We start from the raw sequence: 25,439 nt of genomic DNA on the forward strand, positions 1-25,439 counted from the left end.
TTATGGCAACAAAGTGACACGTGATATTATTGAATAGATGTAAAGTTACTATAATCAGTAAATAGAAACAAGCTTTCTCCAGAAACCTAGTACATGCTACTCAATTTTTGCCAGATATTTAGTAAAAGTAAATCAATACTTGCAAGATATTTAGTAAATATTAATTAAGTTTTCTCAGATAAATAGTCCTTTCCTTGTGAAATTAAGTTGTATTTACTCAATATTTTTGAGCTATATTAATTCATATTTAGGCATGTTATTACTAAATCCAACACATTTTAACTGTGCATTTTATTAACATTTCCATAATCTTCTTGCTTAAATTTAGTTAATTTATTCAATGAATGTTACTTAAAAGTTGGAAAATTAGAATCTACTCATTAATATTACGTGTCACTTTGTTGCCATAATTTTTTTAAGTAACTAATAGGTCACATTTTTTACAGTGCAGATAAATAATATATATTTAAAAAAAAAAATGCTCTCTTCTGCAATTATCTGATGCTGACATGCCTTTTAAAAATGTTATTTTCTTGTCATGCTTTCACCAGAGCAAAGACGCAGGAATCATTATCATAACATTGCTTCACATATTGTTTTAATTCCACTTGTCAGCACATGAAACATCACTGTATAAGATCCCAAATATGTTAAATGTAGTGTTGAAATCACCACTTATTTATTGGCTGTTACCTTCCAAATAATGATCCAATAAAGATATTTTAAGGTTTTGATTTCACACACGTAGCATGTGGAGTAATACAAGACTGATGATAAAGTTTTTAATGGCATTCTGATGTTCACAGGATCCTAGCCATGATCTGGGGGGCAGTTATATGTCCTCTTCTTTTGATAGGTCACATACCTCATAAAACTATAAAACTATCACAAGTACTCCTTAGAATAGATTTTATTTTTAAATAAAGAAGCGATCAAATTAATAAAAAGATTAACAGAAAAGAATATGTGCACAGAAACCTCTCTTTCTTTTTATCGCTCACTCTCTCTCGATATATATATATATATATATATAATAGATGATATAAAAGAATCAGACACTAACAGAATCTATTATCTGATGATTATCTGGGTGCAATCTGTTGCATTTGTGTTTTTTGTAACTTAATAGGTTGCCACCAAAAAAAATGAACATGGCGGTATAATATTTGTCAACATTAAAAATCTTTCATTTTAGTTTGAACTAAAAAGAAAGCAAGTCATTCAGTGAAAATCTAAACAGTCATTTTATCTATGCAAAGAAGCCCTGTCAATGAACTGTAATGTAAAAAGTAAAATTTTAAGGCACAAAAAAACAACAACTAAAAAAAAAAAAAAACCCTCAAAGTTTATCTTGTCATGGGCTCTATGTTTGAAATCAGTAACCAATGTGGTTCTTTCTGTTCATCATTCACACACATTCTAAGATATAGCTAATATTACTCTAAATGTTTCAAATAATCATTCATGCATGCTTACTCCCAAAAGTCTACTTGATGTATCTCATTTTTCTAAATGTTTGGAATAAAGTGTGATTAGTTCATTTTGGTAGTGCCTTATACTGATTTTAGTAAAAAATGAAAAAGAAACTTACCTTAAAAACGTTCTGCTTCTCAGACTCCAAAATATTAGTGCAACACCTTGCACAACAATAACATAATGATTGGCCAGATGGAAACCCTATAGGAGGTTATGATGAGCAACTGCTGTAAGGCTTTTATTTGGTTGAGGCTTGCATTAGGGAGGAGGGCCTACACTTGGCTGTGTTCATATTTCACAGTAAAAGTTGAGAACAAAATTTGAGATGCTTTGGATGAATATTCAGGTCTTATCATTAAAAGCCCTTTTTGGGTAGGATTAGTTTTATGTGGGGAGCTGGAGTCATTTCATTTTACCATAGGACATCAGTAATGTACATAATGGAGTTGCACCGGATAAGAAATCTTGGCGTAATAACAGATAGGAGTGGCTACTGTATTCATGCATTGCTGTCACACCATTTTCAGCACTGACATGACTGGTTTTACAATGTGGATCACAGTAGTGCTACTGGAGTTTTTACAGTACAGAGAAAAATATCCAGCCCTCATTGTCCTCGTTTTTTAGACTTTAATATCAGAGAATGGGTGAGATGATAGCAAAAATTTCACTCACTTTTAATTCTTCAGACTAAGGATGCACCGATAACACCTTTTCCCTTCCAATACCAATATTTCATGTTCAAGTGTCTGCTGATACAGAGTACCGATACCAACTCTATCTATCTTAACTACTAGACAGATGCCTATAAATCCAAATATTTGTATTACTATACTTACAGATTTTATTTTATTAAAGCAGTGTTCTGTATCGCTAATAAGATATTATAAGCATCTTTATTAACTGCATATTAAAACAGTTAAAGTTTCAGAGCCATGCAAAAAATGTATATTTCCACAATGCAGTAACAAGTACAAGTAGGAAGACATGGTCTAGCCTGACTGAACAGCTTTTTACAGTGTCATGAGGATATTTTTCCCGACTGTGAAATACATTTCCTAAGGACTGCTGCTGACATGGGCTTCTTTGTGGTTGCTTGAATGAAGTGTTCTTTGGCATGCCTTAAGCTGGGGTTACACTACACGACTTTTAGCCCGGTTATAAATATTCTAGGATGAACAAGTTCCTTCAACAGCCAATGAGAACAGAGAACAGAAAGTACATACAGGTGTGTGCAGTGGAGCTGAATTCTAATTTCCCATTCCATCTTAAATGACGCAACACGCGCGCTACGGCGGTTTCTGTACCATTTAAGGTGGAACGCAGCATTAACTATGTGCCCCCGCTGTACTTCCGCTGCAGTGTGTAGGGCCTGCGCTTTTGTTTTCCCATCCATGACCCAAAAACATGTATACGTTTTTTTTTCTTTGTGGAGCTAAACAAATAGCATGACAAACAATAACCGCAGCCAGTTGGACGTCTGTATTTATGTGTATCTAAGGAAACGCCAGTTGCGTGTTTGGGGTCTTGTGTGTTAGTCGTGTAATGTTAGGGTGACCAGACGTCCTCTTTTTGCCGGACATGTCCTCTTTTCGAGACCTAAAAATGTGTCCGTCCGGGATTTTGCCGTCCACCTCCTTTTCCCGTCCCAATTCTTACAAAAACCCATAATTTCTTTCATGAAGTGTGCACTTCGATGACGTATGATGACGTTGTTGTAGGTGAGCAAAAGGGGCGCGCAGGGATCCAGTGTTCAAGGGGTCGGAGCTCAGAGCAGAAATGGGACACATTTCGGCGCGCACCTTCTTGTGCTTACATCACTGTCAGCCGAGCTCCGCTCCACATCACAGTGTTTTACTGGAGCCTCGAACAGAAATGTGTTGAAAGTTGATAAAGGTAATTTATCATAGTCTCTTCTTCGTATTTGTAAGCGTTTCTGTGTCTCAAGAGCCTTTCACGTTCTGCTTTATATTTTACAAAACTGAAAGACGTCACTTCTGCGCCTATAACGACACAAATACACGGACACACCTGACCGTTACTGACTTTCTGACGAGTTAATACAGTTACATCTGCGCAGTTTAACTGTTTAACATTAACTTTAGGAGGAAACAGGCCAAATCTCCGGATCATTAAAGACGAAACAGGGGAGAGACTGAATTAAAATTTCACATACAGCACGATTTTATTAACCAGACCTTATAAAATATGAAATATAGCATACGTATTTTTACATAAATGTCTGGATCCAGTGATGCTGTGATCATTTATCAAGTCTGTATTACTTCTGGTTGATAAAATGTGGTACTTGATTTTAGTAACGTTTAAAAAACAGTTAAAATGTAAACTTATTAATTTCTGTCATGATCATGAGCTTTTTGGTGTAATCAAGTCACTTTAATATAAGGCTTCAGTTTTGAAGTTTGGTATGAACAGAAAATAACAGGTTTCAATGATAATAAACTGTCAAGAAATGACAAAAATATTATTTTATTATTTTTGCTTAGGTCCAAATGTTGAATGGAAAGGAATCTGTCCAAAAAGGCATTTGTTATCTATCTTGTTAAAGAGTATCTGTTTATGTATAAAATTCAATAGCATAGTTACATGTTTATGGAAGCATTTGTGCTGCCAACCTGCCCCATGTGTCCTCTTTTTTGAAAACTCAAATATGGTCACCCTTTATAATGTGTGTGATATATTTCCAGTCTCTGTAAAACTCAACAAAGCAGTCTTGTAGTGTGAAATACAGTCTGTTTATAATCTGCCCCAACTTTAAATTGAGCTGCAGCAGCGAAAAGTGCCCCGTGTACTACCTGTAGGGAATAGTGAGTAGCGGGCCATTTCCAACACACCTATGGTAACAGTGCTCTCTGTAGCCGATACCGATACTGTGTTTAAGTGCCAGTATCGGTGCCAATTCTGATTCAGTATCATTGCAACGTTACTTCAGACTAGTGCTGAGTCTGGAATAATGATCGAAAAAACTTTTTAAATAACCAGGATACTCTTTGGAACTGCATCGCAGAATTTCTACAATGAAAACAAATCCTGTCTGAATAGGGCTAAAGAGAACAGTTACATGAGCGTGTTAATTATCTGTCCATAGTGGGAGAGATGGACCTTAAGTAATATGATAAAGTGTGTTTCAAAATTAGGACTGGACAATAATATAAAAAAATATTTCCATATAAAATGTATCAATTGCAGTACATATTTATTTATGTAATTTTTATTTTATTTTTTATACAAACTCAATATTTCAATATATATTATTTACAGCATCTGTCACTGACTGACCGTCATTACAGGGCACTGCCTTCAGTTCACTACACTCAACCAAGAGGTTGCTGTTTGTTGTTGATGCCATGTTGCTTTTAGTTCTTACCAGTTTTTCTGAGTTTTTCTTTTTATTGTTCATATCAATATCATAATGATATCTTATTGACTGAAATTAAGAAATGTATTGTGATATCAATTTTGCCCCTATTGTCCAGCTCTATCCAAGATTATTGAACAATTAATAGAGTTATGAAACAGTTTATTTGAGTATTTTAATCATCAGTTGCCAGTACATTATTTAAACCCTCTATTTAAGTTAGAGGTTTGCTGATATTCAAACAAAGTCATGGAATCAGTATGAAAACCACTGGCTCATCTTGATCGCACATCTACGTGTATAAAACAAGCACGTATTTTCTTCCTTTTTCTGACCCCCCCTTCTTGTTTGCTCTTATAAAAGATATGCTCCACACTGACAAGTGGTGTTTGGGCTTGACATGCCCAGACAGCTTGCTCTCAACTCCTCAACATAGGATTAACAAGGGAAAATCCTTGGAGTCTGAGAGGAGGATAAACATACCTATCACCCTGTGACCTGAGACGTTTCTAGGCAGTTGACACCATAGACCTAGCCTAGCAATAAAAGGCACATGTTGGCTCAAGTATTACAATTTTCAGTATGAACAGCTTTGGGAGGTCAGCTGGGTGAACTAGTAAATTAAGTGTTGATTTTATAACAAAATAAATAATAATTCCTTATCATTGATTATATGAGAATATCACTTCCAGAAAATTGGGATTTTTTTAAAAAAATATGCGGTAAAACAAGAATTTGTGATTTATGTCTCTCGAACTGTGTTTAGGTGCCATGGCATTGAACAAAAAAAAAAGCATGATTCAGAGAATAAAGTTAGAATTCTGAGAATAATGTAGGAATAATTCTGAGAATAACGTTGCTGCTCGTATATTGGGGCAGACACAACCACAGTGTAATTGAGTAATGCAGTGTGAAGTGTGCAGTATCGCTGAAGTTATACTATGGTATAGATTTCAGGAATAAACACTCTGTCCTCTACCACATCAGAACCAGATTATGATCAGTATTTAAACCCCGAATCAGTGCAAGAACCCATTTATTCAGAAGAGGGCATGTAGTTTCACAGGATACAAATAATGATCATGAAAATGATTGATCCAGAGGAAGTGGAACTCTGGTGTGCCCATGAGGCTCCATCGTGTTATAGCTTATTGACTCCTACAATAAACTAAAGCTGTATACATCGCAGTCAGGGGCTGCACTGATGGGTTTAGTCGTCATGTCGTGTGAATGTGTTTAATAAATAATTCTGTTCACTTCACTGACTGCTTCTTTCACAACTCACTCTATGGCGCACAGACTATAAGTCTGTCTTGTCTACATATTATAATAAATGATAACCCAAAACTCAGTCATAGAGAGAGCTGTGGAACTGTAAAAATATTAAGATTTTCAATTTTTTCATTGGTTTTAAAAAGTATAACTTTCTCTAAAAAGTATGAACTTAAATATACATTCATTTATTTATACATTCATTCACACATTGACTGTAACTGCTTATCCACCCCTTCGTAGGCTGCATAATCATGTCAGTGTTCCATTCCACCTTAAACGGTGCGGAAGGTGCGTGGCGTCTGCTTAAACAATGGAATGGAACACTCATGAATTAAATGCTGACTTCATCCTCATGAGTCTGAGTACTGTGTGTTGGCTGTACTGGATGAGGCTGAAGGCAGATTTCTATTAGTTTTTTTCTGTTGTTTTTTAGTCAAATTCCTGCATTTTTCTCCCTCATGAACAACAGCTTCAGGTATTTGATAAAAGGTTCTTGTGATTTTATAATTTGAATTGATTGTAAGTGACTGTAAATCGCGCCAATCAGACTTTATTAGAGCGACCCATAGAGATCGCTGTGTGGAAAATCACTTCCTGCCATCCATCTGCATTTCTTGAAGTGGCATGACCTCTTCTGCAAACAAACTTTTGAGTGTTGCTTGTCATGAAATAAATAAAATCTCCAAATTCAGAATCACCTGCACTGTCCCTTTCAGCATCTTTGGCTGTAGTGGTTTTCTCCTCATGGCCTGTTCTGGCTTTCCTATTTTGTCCTGCCCTTCTCTTCAGCCACCTGTCTGCTCGGGCTATCAGAATTTTCTGTGCCATTCTGGCCTTCCCATGGACATTTGGATCATCTATATAGAGATTTACATACAATTCAGCAGTTGCAGTACGATACCACATATAGAGACTAAAAACTATAAGGAACCATAAAATCTACGCTTCACCCTCTCACACAGAAATCTTTGCTTGATTCTATTACCTGTAAAGAACGTCTTATCTTGTCATGTTGCTCCACTGATGTCTCTTGAGCATGGGGACAAGTATGACGTCACATTGTCCGAGGACTTGTTCAATCTCAGATTAGAGATTAACAAGAAGAGAACCAGGAGAAAAGAAGTGCACATCATGTGCTTCACCATATTTAGCACATTTCATTATGCTATCAAATTTCACACCAGTAACTGAGGAGAGAAAAGGTGATAATGGTTGTAATGACTGATTTAAGGTAATTAGGTTCAGAATTCCAAAACAGGCCGTTATTAGTGTAGATTGAAACTGAAAGATAACTTTTATGAAACCAAATGTATTACACTAAAATATTTTTGCCGGACTGCGTGCTGGGCCGGCCTAGAAGAGGTATATGTGCTTACTGACTGACTGACACCTAATCTCGTGCATGGGCCAGTAGGAATTGTTAATTCAGCCATATTTCGCAGAGAGAACCTAAGATGGCATCAATACACCGTCTGTTGTTAGTTCAGACATATTTTACATTCTAGTTCATGAACTAGATTTGGAACTGGCGGTGACCAGAGTTCCTTATTTCCCTCAACAGGTACTCTTTTTGGGTTCTGAAAAATGTGTGTTCAATGGGTCAGCATGTTGAGAGCTGAACTGGGACACGGTAGCACCGCTTCAGCACTGTAGGTCCTCTATTCACCACAGGGAGCCGCTCAGTAGTTTACTGGAGTCTCGAACATAACGGTGTTGAACGTTGTTGATGTAATATTTATCATAGTCTCTTCTTTATGTTTGGAGAATGTTTTTGTGTCCCAGCCTTTTGTTTTCTACTGTATATTTAACAAACAGAAAGTCATCTTGTCTGTCCCTATTACGACACAAATACACGGACACATCTCATCGTTACTGACTTTCTGACGAGTAAATTACATCTGCACAGCTTTTTGTTTAACTTCATACAAAAACGTACAAAATCTCCGGATTATTAAAGCCAGAACACCAGAGCGAGGTTGTTAAGTAGGGAAATAGTCGTTGCTACCGGAATGAGTGGGAAGATAGGAAACAGGGTCCGCCAATCATGGATCACGCCAAACTCCAAAATTATTTTCACCATAAGCACTTTAGTTTATTATATATAATCCACACAAAGAATAAAAAAAAATAGATTATACCAAAAAGACAACAATAGTAACAAAATATGCATATATCAATATACACTGGCTTTACATTCATCCATCCATCCATCCATTATCTGTAACCGCTTATCCAATTTAGGGTCGGGGGGGGTCCAGAGACTGGCTTTACAGCAGTCGGTACATTAAGTTTTGCAACTATTAAACTTGTTTAAAACCTATAGTCCACAGACCCCTAGAAATGGTCTTTCCACTTTGGATTCCACCCCTCTAATGACCCTACTCATCTCTCTTTATAGGTTTTAGCCACGCCCCCTAATTAGCCTGAGCCAAACCATTCTCGCCCCTAGGTGGGACATCCTTGAAACCATTAACTCCTATTACCTAAATACATAAGATCTAATAATTAAAAACAACATTCAAATAGACATGTCATCTATTTCAAAATTCATCTTACCGATAAGTATATTTATTTTCTATTCGTTTTAACTCTTTCCTTATTCCTCTACAGGTACTATATTTAGACCAGCCTACCCCACCTTCTTAGTTAACCGAGGGCCCTTTAGCATCTACAAAAAGGATATGTCACTTTTCCTTTGACCACCTTATCTGAGAGACAGGCAATAACAGGTAAGTAATTTAAAATATATTCACTTTTAACATTCTAACAGCTATACTGACTACTATGTAGTACAGATTTAGTAACGAGGCAGGCCTTAACCTCATCACAGAGGTGTTACTCAAAATAAAAGGGGCTGTGAATTTGTTACAGCACCACTTTATCAGTCAGACCCTTATAGAAGTGTAAGTCAGTAATAAATATCTAGTTCCCAGTAATGCCCTGTTCTTTTACCAAGTATAGATTACTTGCTTGATAAAATGTTAAGGTGCTTGGTTTTAGAAATGTTCAAAAACAAGTAATAAACTAATTCTATTTTTTATTACTTGTTATTATAAACAAAGGCATTAATATGAAGCACCAAAGCTTCTCCAGACCTTCCAATGACCAGAGTATGTATTTTGGGATTTCCTGTTTTTGAAATGCCAGAAAAGACCTCTGTGACAATGGGTATATGGCTAATGCCGGTCCGGCAAAACTAAGCTTGCCTAGTTTCTCTTTACTCTTGTTTCTCATGGTTGTTTTTATGCCAGTTAATGATTTAGATGACTAAAAGAAATTTTGTTTTAGGGACCTGAGCTTCATTTCAGGTTCATATTTCCCTTTTTCACTTATTAAATATCAGTCTTTTTTGAATTCTCTTTTTTTAACAATGTATAAGGAAAAGGTAGGTATGATATGATAGAAAGTTCACAACAGGCAGTTATAATCACACAAATATCACCAAAACAAATCTGGTTCTTGAATCAGATCTCTTCCTGATTCTTAAAACGGTTCATTTTTTCCATTCCTCATACCGAGTGGGGCAGGAAAATATAATTCTGAACATAAACATTGTTTATTTCACAATCTATTAATGCAGTAGTTGGCATAGTAATTTGAATCCTCATTGGTATTGCTTATGTAGATTTTGATGTTTACAAATTTCTTCACTATTTTGTGAAAGTTTGTGAAATGCTTTGTGCTTGAAGTGCATGTTGAGTTGAAAATTGCCTACACACAGAGGAATATTAAAATGTATATAGATCGATTCCAGTTAGAGTTTTCAATTTTAAAGCATTCTTAAGTACCTTTATGATTTAGTATATGTAAAATATCAAAGAAGTAACTGTTCAATTGTAAGTCTTATTGTTTTGTATGGGTGCAAAACCTACTATTTTTTGTTGTATGCATAGAAATTGGAACAGAGAATGGAAAATAAAATAATTTCATCACAGGTCACTACTCTCATGCTGATTTTAGCCATCAGTAGACCAGACAAACCGCTGGTGTAAACTTGTAATATGAAGCTTTATCTGAGGGCCATATTTCTCTCACTGCCTCATGGAGGCATCTGGGTATATCATGATACACCCAGCTCCTCCTTACTAGGTACTAAACATCATGCAGTCCGTCTCCCGCAGGATCAGAGTTTTGACATATTATAAGTCAGTTTTTGATTATGTATATTTAGAATAAACTGCACTTGAACATGTGTATTTTGTATAAACATACATTAATAAAATGTACACATTGCATGTGCAGTAGTACAAAACCAGACATAAACTTTAATTTTCGGCTTCTTGAGTTCCTGAGATCCTTAGCAACTGTTGCAAGCTGCTATCTATTTTGTTTAGTAGGTCACATACCTCATAATATTTACAGATATTTTAGTATCTCCATCACACCTCCTTCTGGAACTTTTAGTTGTGCAGGTGGTCAATAATATGTGGCTTGTGTAAAATATATTTATTGTATGGGCTTGAGGGCCTAAAGTCTTCATTGGGTTTCTTGCTTTCTAAAATTTAACAAAAAATAAATAAGTAATTGTTAAATACTTAATAAAACATGTAATAATAAGTAATTGTTGTTATGTCATCCCCAGCAATCAATTACCTTTTTACAGGCAGAAGAACTCACTATTTAAGTGTAGGTTTGCATTACAAATTAAGAAAAAAACAATGTATCTACAAACCGGATTCCAAAAAAGTTGGGACACTAAACAAATTGTGAATAAAAACTGAATGCAATGATGTGGATATGGCAAATGTCAATATCTTATTTGTAATAGAACATAGATGACAGATCAAAATCTGAGTAAATGTAACATTTTAAAGGAAAAATATGTTGATTCAAAATTTCACAGTGTCAACAAACCCCAAAAAAGTTGGGACAAGTAGCAATAAGTGGCTGGAAAAAGGAAATTGAGCATATAACGAACAGCTGAAAGACCAAGTAACACTAATTAGGTCAATTGACAACATGATTGGGTATAAAAAGAGCTTCTCAGAGTGTCAGTGTCTCTCTGAAGCCAAGATGGTAAGAGGATCACCAATTCCACCATTGTTGCGCAGAAATATAGTGCAGCAATACCAGAATGGTGTTACCCAGCGTAAAATACAAATACTATTAAGTTATCATCATCAACCGTGCATAACATCATCAAAAGATTCAGAGAATCTGGAACAATTGCTGTGTGTAAGGGCCAAGGCCGTAAAACTCTACTGGATGCTCGTGATCTCCAGGCCCTTAAACATCACTGCACCTCAAACAGGAATGCCACTGTCAAGGAAATAACAGAATGGGCTCAGGAATACTTCCAGAAAGCATTGTCAGTGAACACAATCCACCGTGCCATCTGCCGTTGCCAGCTGAAACTCTACAGTGCAAAGAGGAAGCCATTTCTAAGCAAGCTCCACAAGCTCAGACGTTTGCACTGGGTCAGGGGTCTTTTAAAATGGAGTGTGGCAAAATGGAAGACTGTTCTGTGGTCAGATGAGTCACGATTTGAAGTTCTTTATGGAACACTGGGATGCCATGTCATCCGGACCAGAGAGGACAAGGATAACCCAAGTTGTTATCAACGCTCCGTTCAGAAACCTGCATCACTGATGGTATGGGGTTGCATGAGTGTTTGTGGCATGGGCAGCTTGCATGTCTGGAAAGGCACCATTAATGCAGAGAACTATGTTCAGGTTCTAGAACAACATATGCTCCCATCTAGACGTCATCTCTTTCAGGGAAGACCCTGCATTTTTCAACAAGATAATGCCAGACCACATTCTGCAGCAATCACAACATCATGGCTACGTAGGAGAAGGATCCGGGTACTGAAATGACCAGCCTGCAGTCCAGATCTTTCACCTCTAGAGAACATTTGGCGCTTCATAAAGAGGAAGGTGCGACAAAGAAGGCCCAAGACGATTGAACAGTTAGAGGCCTGTATTAGGCATGAATGGGAGAGCATTCCTATTTCTAAACTTGAGAAACTGGTCTCCTCTGTCCCCAGACGTCTGTTGAGTGTTGTAAGAAGAGGGGGGATGCCACACAGTGGTAAAAAATGGCCTTGTCACAACTTTTTTGGGATTTGTTGATGCCATGAAATTTTGAATCAACATTTTTTTTCCTTAAAATGATACATTCTCTCCGTTTAAACTTTTGATCTGTCGTCTATGTTCTATTACGAATAAAATATTGACATTTGCCATCTCCACATCATTGCATTCAGTTTTTATTCACAATTTGTTTAGTGTCCCAACTTTTTAGGAATCCGGTTTGTAGTTGTTTAATGCAAAAATCATACTTATATAGTAATAATTATTAACAGCTGTTCAAGTTTGTGCATTTATTTGTTGATTACCTTATAACATTATCTGGTAGGGTCTGACCATATTTTTCCTTTAAAGGCAGTATCTATTATTGTGGGGAACTAGAGTCTCTTTGGTGGAATAATATGTTTGAGGGGGAAGAAGCGAATGTACGTGGCTGCATGGCTGAAGTTTAATTTGTCTGTGAGGGTTTTTTTTCCCCACCTACCACAGAAACCTGTTTGTAACTATAGCTTTATTTTGTAGCACTTTGGGTGTGTTTACTTTCATGCAGTTAGCAGTCTCTTGTATTTAGAGTGGGTTCCTTCTTAAATAATCTGAAACAGAAAAAATAATTACTCACTAATGTATGGAGCTATATTAAGGGCAAATGATTTGTTCATTTGAAAAAAAAAAATTCTGAAACTGAAAGTTCAAATCTTGAGATTGAACTTTGAAAAATACAACAAAGTATTCAAAATTAAAATAAGTGTAAGATTTTATTTCAGTTGAAATATTCAAATCTTATTTTTTTCTTTTTTTATTTATTTATTTTTAAAATCTTTTTGTTGGTCACAGATCTTATTTTAAGATCCTGTTTTTTCCGTTTTGCATCCTTTTTTCTTAATTTTAGACTTCTTGCCCTTTTCTCATGTGGAAGGAGGGACTCCGCCTTAATTGCTACGCTGTCAGTAGTTATACCACACCCCTCTCCACTGATGTCCCGCCTCCCACAAGAGAAAAGGGTCAGAAGTCTGAAACTGAAAAAACGATCTGTGACTGAAAAAAGATAAGTAAATAAAAAAATTAAGATTTGAATCTGAAAACATAAAATCTGCAATTGAAAAATATAAGACTTCATATATCAAAATATATATGAAAGTGAAAATTTAAAATACATTTTTTATTCAAAATAATTGTAAATTCAAAATAAAAGAATTGAATCAAAATTCTATTTAAACTAGAAAAAAAGTCATCCTACACTTATTTTAATTTTGAATACATTGTTGTATTTTTCAAAGTTTAATCTCAAGATTTGAACTTTCAGTTTTAGCTTTTCTTTTTCAAATTAACAAAACTTTTGACCCTAATATAGCTTCATACTTATGGAGCAGGAATAAAGCAATATCCTCGCCTCTTTTTATTATTTTCAGCCTTTGGAAGTGTCTTTGCTGTGAGCAGAAAAGAGATAGGAAAACTAGCATGTCTGATTGAGCCACTTTGCTTTTTTATGTCTACAGAAACTAGTTACAATAGTTTCGTAAACGCAGTAGACTGGTTTCCAGCAGGCAAACAGAATGGAGAGCAGCAAATGGTGAGGAAACATCTGAATTTTATTAAGGTGTTTTTTGATTGCAAATTTGAACATCACCTTTAAATCTGTTTTAAATATTTACTCCTCAAATGACCGTTTATGATGTCCGTATAAGTGTAAAAATTTTCTTGGGATGGGTAATACTCTACCGCCAGCTGCCAGCAGGAGGACTGGTCCATTCAGAGGAAGACATAGTGGAGTTGGGTCCTACAACTGCATTTCCCAGATTTCATGTTTGTGATCAGTGCTAACCAGCCATAGCTGTGTACCACACTATTAAAGACCCAGCCTGAAGCCTCACTCTTTGTCACACTTTTGTAGAGGGGTGATTGGTAAAGGTAGGCATTCAGATAGCAAAAAAAAACAAAACAAAAACAAAGAAAACTAAGAGAAGTTAGGAAAAACTGAGAGAAAAAAGGAAAGGAAAGCCTTAAAGTAAAACAGAAATTAAAGGATTTGATTTTGGGTGTTTTCATTTATTTTATTTTATTTTTTTATTCAGAAAGCTGACCTTTTGTTCGTACACACCAAGAGTGGTGTCTCCTTTGTTCTTTTTCCCATCTTTTTCATTACACCTCTTTTGAGGCAATTTTTTTACCCATATCCCCACTCTCTCTGCTGAGTACAGGGTAAGGGGTTCAAATCCCATCTGTCACTTACTTCACCACAGTTGCATAAGCACAACATGAGTCACTAAATGCTGGCTCTATTCTCATCATTATATTATCTCATCATTAAAATCTCATTCTGCCATGCCCTTGGATCCACCACCCTCCCCACCTGTAAGAGTTCTATGCCAAAACCTGGTTTCAGGACACACACACTTTTTCATATGAAAATATATCTTTCATTTTGTCAGTTTGTGAATTGTGAATGGAAATCAAAGCATAGTGCAGACCTTGGGGGACTTGCATAATGCTCATAAGAACACAAAATAGATTGTAGAGATTAAAATTAATTTAATTAATTGCATAAACATAATTTGCTCATATTTGACCATGTAGATGAAGACCAAGCAAGATCGAATGTACACATTTTGAGCGTTTGCAGCTTTTGTAATGGAGGTGTATTATTTCTTGTGGTATTCAGCACAGTAGTTCAATCTGGAGATGAAAGAAATCATAGATTCATTGCATCATTATCATGGTAATGGTCATTATCATGTTAATATTCTTATAAAATAGTAATAATAGTAATTATGATAAATAATATAACATACATTTGCATAGACTTTACCTTTTATTTTAAGTCTGGTAGAGCACTCCGCTTTCCCATAGGAATTGACAGCCACCACTTTATACTCTCCACCATCACTGGGCTCCACTCTGAGGATGTGCATGGAACAAACTCCATGAACGTTGGTGATGTAGTAATGCTTATTAGAGTTGATGCAGATACCATTCAGGTACCATGAGACATAGGGTGCAGGGCAGCCTCGAATGGCGCAAGTCATGTAGCACTGATAACCTTTTGGTGGGGTATGGACCTTTAAAGGAACAAGAATGGAGGGTGGTCTTTCAAAGGTTATCATTGTTGGCAGAGATGTGAACACTGAAGCTGAAATAAGAGATGGATAGAAAAACGAATTAATTCATCAGCAGATTTGGAAATGGTGTTCTTAAACATTCAAATATATGTATGCAATTGATAAATCACCTAAAAATGTTAACAGGTTGATATCTGTTGAACATTGATGCGTTAGGTATTTTACACTGCCTTAAGTCTATTTTTGAGAACAAGGTTATTAAAAAAAAAAAACCTCTGGATCAGTATCAACACTGTGTTCAGATATTCAAATTCTGTTGCTTTTGTATAGCTCTTTTAAAATGATATTGTCACAAGCACCTTTTACAGAAATCCTAGCCTCAAAGGAAACGTTCACCAAGTTCACACCAACAAACTTCTGTACTTCCAAAATCCTATGTCTATTTGGGATATCACCAAAATCACATTTGCTGCTGGTCATTTATGTTCTGTAAGATCCGCTTGTTAAGTCATGACATATTGACCGTGTGAAGCGTCATGCATTGGGTCACAATTAACAAGCGAATAGCAGATCTGAACCTGTGTTTTATAACCTATACTCACCTTTGCAGCTGTTAATACCCCATGTAGGTGATTCTGAGGGCTCAGATAGGCCCATGTCGTTCTTGGCATAGACTCTGAAGTGGTATTCCCGTCCTGAGAGAACACTGGTGGTGTAAGTTGTGCAGAAGAGGCGGTCAGCTATTGTGCGCCACATGCGTGTGTCTGAATCATATTTTGCTACAATGTAATGCAGCCGGTCATCCAGCTCCTGGTCTGGTGAAGGAGCCCATGTGATGATGACCTTACCATGTACCAGCTGCTCCAATGCCACTGGGCCTGGACGTTTAGGCTCATCTGATGACAGAGTTGAGATAGCAATGACAACAATCAGAAGAACAGAGTAGTAGTTGATATATTGTGGTTTGTAAAGTGTTGTGAAGAGAAAGTCTTAGTAATTAATAATATACAATGGATTTTACTGCCTGGGCCAAAGTATATTGTTAATATTCCTGGAAGTGTCAATGAAATATTAGCTAACTTTACCTGTTACTCTGACCTCTATGTCAAAACTAGCCTTTCCACTAGAGTTTTTGGCCACAATGGTGTACACGCCTGAATCTGTGCGCTTTGAGTTGGGTATGGTGAGTGTTGATGACTTCTCAGTGTTAACAGTGTTGAAACATGATGGTACAGGTTCATTATTCTTCATCCATTGGATGTCTGGTATTGGAGAAGCCTGGAAACAAATACTGTAAATGTTTAAAGTGACAGAGTAGTGACTGAGAATTTAGTTGAAAATCTCTCACCTCATAATTTATTTTAATTCTAGCAGAATTTCCTGCTCTCACAACAATGAAGTCTTCAGGGTCTTTGAAATAAGGTTTTACTGAAAACCAATAATTAACAGGAAGACAATGTGTAACATACTGAAATAATTGAAATGTTGGTACTGATTTTGCTTTTAAGCATGTTGCTTACTTACAGTTGGGATTTTTAGCACAGGCCATCAAAGAGGAGCCACTGGGTTCTCCAACTCCAGAGGCATTAATGGCAGACACTCTAAACTCATATTCTGATCCTTCAGAAACTTCCTTCACAGAATATTTCAGTGCTGAGTGAGGGCAAAGGTGTTTTGATACAAGGATTTCCATTCTTACTCACTTTAAACTCTGCTTTTGATTTCAATGATTCATGCAATTTTCATGTGAAAGACAAAAAATGCTTTACCTTTGATAGGCTCATTAACAGGGTTCAAAGCTACCCATTGCTTTGTGTCTTTCTTCCGTTTCTCTATTTGGTAGCCGAGAATTTTTGTTCCACCATCCATTTCTGGAGGAGTCCACTCAATATTTATACAGTTCTTAAATGCACTGACCACCTTAGGAGGAGCTAATGGGCCAGGGAAAACTAACACATTGACATTGAAATATTAATTGGCTACTGTGTACATAGAATTAACACACACTTTTAGCATACATGGGTTTGTTCATACAAAATCTGCCATCAAAACTAGTCTGTTGGCAAGTAGTATATGTAATAAAAACTTGTGGTTTACTTGTGGAATTACATGACATTTTATAGCAATGCTTTGTAGCCTTAGACTTAAATGATAGAAAAAATTCAATGACACTTACTCAAAGTGCCAGCCGTGATGTTTTCAGTCTCCAGCGGGTCACCAATACCCTCAGTGTTCTCTGCATAAATGCGGTACATGTATCTCTTGCCATGGGACACATTTCTATCCTTGAAACTTACTCTGTCTGCTGAGACATCTCCTAGTTTTGTCCATGAACCCTGTCCTGCTTGTTGGCGCTCAATTATGTAGTTTGTTACTGCTGAGCCACCATCATCATTAGGTGGATTCCACTTGATTTCAATTACAGAGTCGGTGCTTTCTATCACTTCTACTGGGCCTTTTGGTATACTGGGCTTTCCTGTTCAGGTAACAGATAACAGATATGTGTCATATGAAAAAGCAGTGGCTCATATAAATACTAGACTATAGAAGCTATGAACATTCTGAATGAAAGACCTATAAATCTTAAAGGAATTCCCCTTACCCAGCACAATTAGTCTAGATAAGGCCTCAACAGTACCAAAAAGGTTTTTAAGCTGAATCTTAATTTCTCCAGCGTCTGATTCCAAGCAGTCTTTTATTTGAAGGCGACTGTGATTTATTTCCTTCACCACTTTCACCCCACCACAGTCGGTCAGCTCATGAACATCTTTAAACCACTTGATCTCCAGAGAATCTTGTGGTGGAAACATCAATTTAAATGATGCAGTTTGACCCACTTTCACTGTCACTGGTTTGGAGAACTTGTAGAGTTCATCTGGGTCAAATTCTGGAACATCTGAAATATACATTTAAAGGCCTAAATAGGAGGGCATTAATATGTACATATAGTAGCAATGAAGTAGAACAAAATTTAGAAGAAAAAATAGACTTGAATACCTCCTACAGTGAGCATAACCCTGGTTTTACAGCCACTTGCGTCAAACTCATATTGGCCTGCGTCAGAATCATTGCATCTTTGAAATGTCAGTTTATGAATACCTTGATTTTGGGATATAGTCACTCCACCTTTAGAGGAAAGCTAGCAAAACAAAGGGGTTTATGTTAATTAACAGTGAGAACAAATGTAAATTTCACATTGCACCCATTTTTTTAAAGGGAAGACTGGTACCTTTTCACCGTCTTTGGACCAAACTCCATTAGTGTTACTGTTGTTTAGTTTGCAGACCAATTCTGCTGGCTTGCCACGGGCTACGTAAATATCTGATAGTCCACTGGTCAGTAGCACTTGACCACCTAAATCGAGAACAGACTTAGTTGCAGGCACAGCAGGTAGTCTCGCAGTCACATAGCTCCAGGGACCAGCTCCGAGTGACTGTCTGTGAGGAGTTTGTGTTTCCTCCGGGTGCTCCGGTTTCCTCCCACGGTCCAAAAACACACGTTGGTAGGTGGATTGGCGACTCAAGTGTCCATAGGTGTGAGTGTGTGAGTGAATGTGTGAGTGTGTGTGTTGCCCTGTGAAGGACTGGCACCCCCTCCAGGGTGTATTTCTGCCTTACACCCAATGATTCTGGATATGAATGAATGGATATTAAGTGTTATAATATCAAAATCATAAACAGTAATTATGTTGCATTATAAATGCATTTGTACTCTCATAATTGTTTTTTTCTCCCAGAAAGAGAGATGTAATTTATTAAGTGTTTAACAGCAAACCACAAAGCTTTGCTAGGATTTTTCAAAGCAAAATCTTTGTTAGAGGTAAATACAGCAGGGGAAAATATTGGCATGTAGGTTAACTTGGAGTTCTTTGTGTGCCACACCATGGCTAAACATGAATATGACCATCGGAAAGTGCTTGAGTTACCACTTGGATTATGTGCAAAAAACATTTATATATTGGGCCTGTGATGGATTCTTACTTATAGTTGGGCACAAGTTAATTTCAAAGCCATTCTTTTTTTTATTTTTTTTTTACAATGGCTTCTGTGGATGAAAAATTATTGGTAGTTATGTGCAGTTGGGCACAACATTTTATTACATCAGTACTTGCAAGACAGGCAGTTGACAATCCTGAATCAGCACAAAAATGTAGTTTTTAAAAACTGGTCTGTGTGGAGACTATTTTTTTAAAATTCTTTTTTCTTACCTGTTCCTTTAGTGTCTACACCAATCCATCCATCCTCAGTATGATCCTCAAGTCCACAATTATCCCCAACACTAGAACCAGAAACAGAACTAAAGCCAGATCCAGAGTCAGAGGCATAAACAGAGTTTGACATAAATTCTAAATCAGCTCCAGAACCATTATACCCAGACATTAAACTAGGACTGGCTTCTGTTCCTGCAGCAACTTTCTCATCCTTGGCTGTTTTACCAACATCAATCCTCTCCTTTCTCTCTGTCTGCAGCTTGGCCTGCTGCTCTGCTGCAATCTTTGCCAGGTCAAGGCCTGATCCTCCAGCCTGTGTTGTTTTTCGGGCTTTCTTTTTCCCATAGAGGTTTGGATCTTTGTCAGCTTCATTATGGAAAAGAAAAGAAACAAAAACCAACCAGACACAATCTTGAACGTTTTTCTCTGAAGCCTAAGCTTATTTTTCAGTTTGGAAACATTTACTTTGTGAAAATGTTATTGTAGCCACTATAAAACACATATGATCTTTATGTACTTTGTGATTAAAGAGTGAAATGTGGACCCTAATATTTCCTACTGCTGATATGTAGGAGGACAGGGCAATTAATTATAACATTCAATATAGATTCTCTCCGCCACTCCCCTCTCTGGATATGACACAGTATCAGCTTGTCAGAGGATGCTTGTTTGTTTGTAGGCTAATATGTCCATGCTTTTATGTTACTGTCGCTGATCCTACTGTAGAATACATATGCATTTATGATATTAGACTTTCAGAATTACGTTTAATGGAACTGGCATTGCACAAATCTGTTATTTATGTAATTGAAATATAACTCATTCTTGTATTCTACTGGTTTGTTCCATGTACAGACAGTCCATTTCCAGATGCATTCTATTTATTTAATTCCATGATAAATTTAAAATCTTTACAAAATATTGTAGGCACCTGTCAGTTGTCATACATTATAGTCAACTGGGTAAATGTTTGGATACCATAAGTACAAAGGAAAAAATGGAATTAAACAAATGGAAATAATGTCAATTTCTTTCAGTTGAAGTGTTAAAAATGTGGAGCAGCAGAAATGACATATTTGACTCCTTGTGTATTCTGATATTGTTCTGATAGACAACAGAAAAACCAACACTAATGGGAGAAGGGTCTTACCTTCCACTATCAACCAGGCATTACAAGATTTGATTCCAGCAACAGCAGCATAGATGCCTTTATCCACCTGCATACAGTCTTTCACCACCAGTCGGTGAATCAGTTTGTCTTCAGACACTGTAATGTCATACTTTTCTCCATGTTCCAGAAGGGAACTCTTTCCCACCCACATGATTTTTGAGAAAGGATTGGACAGAACACACTCAAACACCGCATCTTGTCTTTCTTTTGCTTTAACTTCCTGAATCTTCACCAAAAAATCCACCTGCGGAACTGAGAGAAATTGATTCATTGTCATCCTCTTTGATATCTGTGTTTGGAGATTATTTAAAATGTCTACTTACTCTTAAAATCAGTAGAGAACACATTCACATCCTCAACATCTAACTGATAAAGGCCAGCATCGTCAGAGAGGAGATCCCTGATAGTGAATACAAACTTCTTTCCCACTTGCTTCAGGCTGTGTTTAACCTCCTGTTCCATTTCTTTTGAGTACTGTATCATCTCTCCATCCTTTGGATTGAATGAAAATCTCATATTAGTGAAAGACTGCCACTGCTCCTCAGGGTCCAAAGTTTCTTTCTGAATTTACATATGTACTCAGGCAACGATGTGTGATAGTACATCTTACCTTGTAAATGAAAATGTTACTGTTGATGTCTAACAGGTCCATATCAAGTTCAAATGAAGCTGTTCCATCACCTTTGACTGCAATGTGCTTCAGATTGGAAATGTTTTTGACAAACTGCAGAGAGCAAGGTGTGTGTAAACTTTAGGATAACATTTTTTTTCTACTTTTTTAAACAATTTTAAAAACTGGCATTCTGAATGATACCTGCACTTGTTCTTCCTCTCGTTCTTTTTTCAGTTCATTCAGCTTTTTCAGCATCCACCGGAAATCAGTCACGCCATATTCAGCACAAATGTGCTCATAGTCTTTTTTATCAGCACAAAGTAAAATCTCCCAGAACTTTGGATCAATCTCTCCATCCTTTTTTTGTTCTGTTTTTGGACGCACTTTACTGTGTGGGAAGGAAAGAGAAGTACACATAAGTAAATCAACCAATCAGACTAATATTTGTCTTGTGAGCTGCATGAAACCTTTTTCTCTTCAGCGCCATCCTGAGATCTCCTGGCTCCATTTCTGCAGAAAAAGAAATGCAAAACATTCAGTAAATCACGCTGATTTTTTTAATAACACACTTTTGATAGCCTGTTAATATAAGGACTCACGAGCTGCTTTCTGTTCTTTGTCTTTATTGAATCCCACTGAAATGCATATGCAAAGGTAGGAATTAGTATTATGTTTGATGCTGTATGTCCACATCAAAAGCAAGACAGTGTCATACCTTCAATGACATTCAGCACAACAGTGACAGAAGCCCTGCCAAAATCATTAATAGCAAAACATTTGTAAGTGTCTGCTTGATCTGGTGACACGTTTGGCATCTAGAACACAAAGAAGTGAGAATATGGTTAGAAATTATCTGAAAATTATAGACAGCATTAATGTAAACGCAAAAAAGTAAGCTTTTCTTATAGCAAAATTAATTTAACCTCAATTGTGTGTTCTTGGGAAACCGGATCAAACTTAGTTTGATATTTTTGTGGGTCAGAGATGTCTCCATTGTTTCTTGCCCAAGTGACACTAGGTTTAGGCTCCCCTATGACCTTAGCCTTGAAGACTGCTAATTTGCCTGTTGGACAGAGAGGAGTCATAAAATATGCAGGCCATTGAATGTATAGAGTCACCTTGAGCAAACCTTGTGTAAATTATTGAGTACTCTGGTTTTGCCTTTTCCAAAACACTGGAAAAAATGCACCTTCTTGAATGGTCAGAGCAATGGGCTTGCGGCTGAAGTCTGGATGGGACTTTCCTTCTGGAAGTTCTTCCACAGACTGTATGATCATCACACCAGGAACTTTGGACTTCTTCCTAATTCCCACTGTTTTATAAGAACAAAAAGTACACTCATTGTTCACTGTGTAGCAATAATCATCCTGAGTGAACTGGAACTTGAGTTTTAGTTTGTGTAAAGAAGCATAATTATAAATACAAAAAGCAACATTAAGGCATTTTGGATTATCTCTTTGAGCACTACTATGCTATTTAATGGGTTGTATGCTAATGGCTTTAAAACATTCAGCTGCATGTTCAGAAGAGTCTCTGTCAGAGAGCTAAAGTGTACTTCAGTTACCCAGATTGATGTAGAGCTCTTGGGAAACTCGTGTGTGCCCTGTTGTGAGCAAGAGCAAAATGACAAATTTCTTCACAGTTGCTTTTATTTTGAATAAACGAGGGCTCTGTGTAGTCAGGACCTGTTTGTAATGAAGTAGGGAAATCTCATAACAGGATTTTCAGATTTGTGGTACTTGTGTCTGTAGTAGTAACTCTGATGTTGAATTTGATTATTCCCCCTCACCACCACCAACACCCAGACCCCATGTCCTACACCTTAAACAAACATAAACAAGCACAGTCTTGTCTCCATGGATTTAGGGGTCATTATATAGACTGGTTTTGAGATTTATGTAATGGTATGTCCATTATTATCATACTTTTATTAACCATTATAACTGCTACTAGCCTAAACCTGACCCTTACTCTAGAACTAACCATGTTCCTGAACTTAAACTATCCTTAACATGTATTTGCCCTAAGATGTTATGATTAACATTACAAGGAAAAGTCCCCACAATATGAGCATGTAGAATAATGAGAATGTGATTCACATGATGTCTTGAACACATATTCATGCAAAGGTAGTATGCTTAGAGGCCAAAAAAACAAAAACAACAACTAGGTATTGTCTACCTTGGCCTTCTGCAGTCTTATCCATCACCTTGGATGGGTTCTTCAACATTTTGCTAGGTGTAGTGGTAGTCACAGACAAATCTGAAACAGTAAATAACATACATTTTGGCAGTACAAAGTTTTAAAAGATCTGTTGTATTGTGATGAGTAATCTCTTTAGCCTTTGAATTTTGACTGTCATTTCACCTAAATGAATACTGGAACGAATGAATGTACCCCTTTGAAAGACCTCCAGGGGTCACTATCTCCTCACGTCTGAGTTGACCTAAAGCATTGTGGTAAAACGAAGCGAATGGGTGGATTCTCTCACAGTGATTAAACCTAATCCTGGACTAAATGTTACTTTTAATAAATATTTTCCATAGTTAGGACACTATAACTATGAACACTAGTAGCAATTTAATCCTGTTATAGTGTTTTTAATATATTTCATTGCACAGTTTATAGCTTCATAATTGTAATATGCTCTTTAGTATAGAGTGTCTCAGAATATAATTATTTTATCAGAGATTCTCAATATCTTGGGGTCAGTGAACTCCCAGACTGATATGTAAGCTGTGGAGCACATTGACCTTTTAGATACTGGAACAAACCCTGTCACGTTGGTCTCACCCTGATCATTTGTCTTGTCCTGCACTTTGGGAAAGTATCACTCATCCTTTGGCCTTGAAGAAGATGCTGATGTGTTTTTGGTAACCTACTAAATCTTTACTAAATCTTCAGTCTCCAATGTCTTCACTCATAATCAGTGCAGATTTTTTTTGTTAAATTAATTAATTAATTTCCTCCCTAATAAGCTAAACATTGACAGTTTAACAGAATTGCATATTTAAGTTCACTTGTGGCATGTGTTTCAGTTAAATCAAAAAACTTTATTTTGTTATTAAACTTATTTTATTTTAACACATTACAAATAATTAATTACATATAAAAATATATTATACATATGACTGTACAGATCATACAAATTCAGTGGTTAGTGAAAATGTCACATATTACACATATTTGCTACCTCGGGATCCGAGTACACTACTACAACAAGGACACAAAGTTACACTTATTTGAAGTTAGTTTAAAAAATAAAAATAGAAATGTTTTGTCAGCAGAGATTGTCACAGGTTTGGAAATGTGTCACCAAAGCTGACATAACAAATACATTATTTAAAGCCCCTGTTAAAGGAAAATGTTTATGCTTTAGAACTTTAAACAGTGTTCTATAAGATGAGCTTTAGGAACTCTCAAACAGTCCTGGACTCCTTGCCTGCATATTTCACCTGTTACGGGTGTATAGCTTATGAACTATTAATGATAACATGTTTTCATTTAATATCACAGGTGTGTCCAAGTTGCTTGTAATGCATAGGCTCTATATCATACTCTACAGTTCTTGCAAGGCCATGTGTAGTTAACCTGTTAACCCTAAGTTAATCTGTAACCATGTAAAAGTGATAAACTATTGTATGCACAAGCATCTGAGATTATTTGGAACTGCAAACAGTCACAATATTCATGAATTAATTCATTCAATTTCTGTAGCCGCATGTACAATTCAGTGGAGCCTACCCGGCTTCACTGAGTGCAAGGCAGGAATACACACTGGAGGGGGCGCCAGTCCTTCACAGGGTGAGACACACTCACACCTATGGACACTTTTGAGTCGCCAGTCCACCTACCAACGTGTGTACTAGGACCGTGGGAGGAAACCGGAGCACCCGGAGGAAACCCACCTGGACAAGGGGAGAACACACCAAACTCCTCACAGACAGGCACTTGGAGTGGGACTTGAACCCACAACCTCCAGGTCCCTGGAACTGTGTGACTGCAAAACTACCTGCTGCGACACCATGCCGCCCCAGTCACAATATTGTATTAGATAAATTATACAAATTTAAAAAACATTTACAGAAATTATTTAATTTTATCATTTAGTTGAATCAATGCATCTGCATTGAGAAAACCACCTATAGTTCTCAGTATCGTATAAAAACTGTAAAAAAATGAATAAGACTATGTTAATTTGGATTTAAATAATGGTGTACCTGATCAACT

General features: G+C 36.7%; 1 protein-coding gene across 1 annotated transcript; it reads right to left on the reverse strand.

Moving 5' to 3' along the window:
• Positions 1-2,972: 2,972 nt before the first annotated feature.
• Positions 2,973-23,439, reverse strand: igfn1.4 (immunoglobulin like and fibronectin type III domain containing 1, tandem duplicate 4). The gene is made up of 23 exons (XM_066664032.1): positions 23,391-23,439; positions 22,399-22,521; positions 22,133-22,272; positions 21,925-22,024; positions 21,809-21,844; positions 21,677-21,719; positions 21,411-21,597; positions 21,207-21,320; positions 20,920-21,088; positions 20,576-20,848; positions 19,423-19,791; positions 18,445-18,569; positions 18,213-18,354; positions 17,818-18,111; positions 17,392-17,691; positions 16,985-17,164; positions 16,740-16,868; positions 16,564-16,643; positions 16,301-16,493; positions 15,818-16,111; positions 14,966-15,286; positions 6,829-6,987; positions 2,973-3,130 (listed from the first exon to the last, which is right to left on the reverse strand). The coding sequence occupies exons 1-23, from the start codon at positions 23,437-23,439 to the stop codon at positions 2,973-2,975; spliced, it is 3,978 nt and encodes a 1,325-aa protein (XP_066520129.1).
• Between the last annotated feature and the right edge of the window lie 2,000 nt (positions 23,440-25,439).

Source organism: Hoplias malabaricus, chromosome 3 (assembly GCF_029633855.1).
Source record: "Hoplias malabaricus isolate fHopMal1 chromosome 3, fHopMal1.hap1, whole genome shotgun sequence".
Lineage (NCBI taxonomy): Eukaryota > Metazoa > Chordata > Actinopteri > Characiformes > Erythrinidae > Hoplias > Hoplias malabaricus.

What these genes read in the sequence shown, in the direction of transcription:
- igfn1.4 (XM_066664032.1), bottom strand. Translation starts at nt 23,439, where the DNA reads ATGTTGAAGAACCCATCCAAGGTGATGGATAAGACTGCAGAAGGCCAA. An exon ending in TGCCTGGTTGATAGTGGAAG is followed by an intron (nt 19,792 to 20,575) that starts GTAAGACCCTTC and finishes TCCATAATGAAG; the next exon opens with CTGACAAAGATCCAAACCTC. An exon ending in CATAGAGGTCAGAGTAACAG is followed by an intron (nt 16,112 to 16,300) that starts GTAAAGTTAGCT and finishes CTCTGTCATCAG; the next exon opens with ATGAGCCTAAACGTCCAGGC.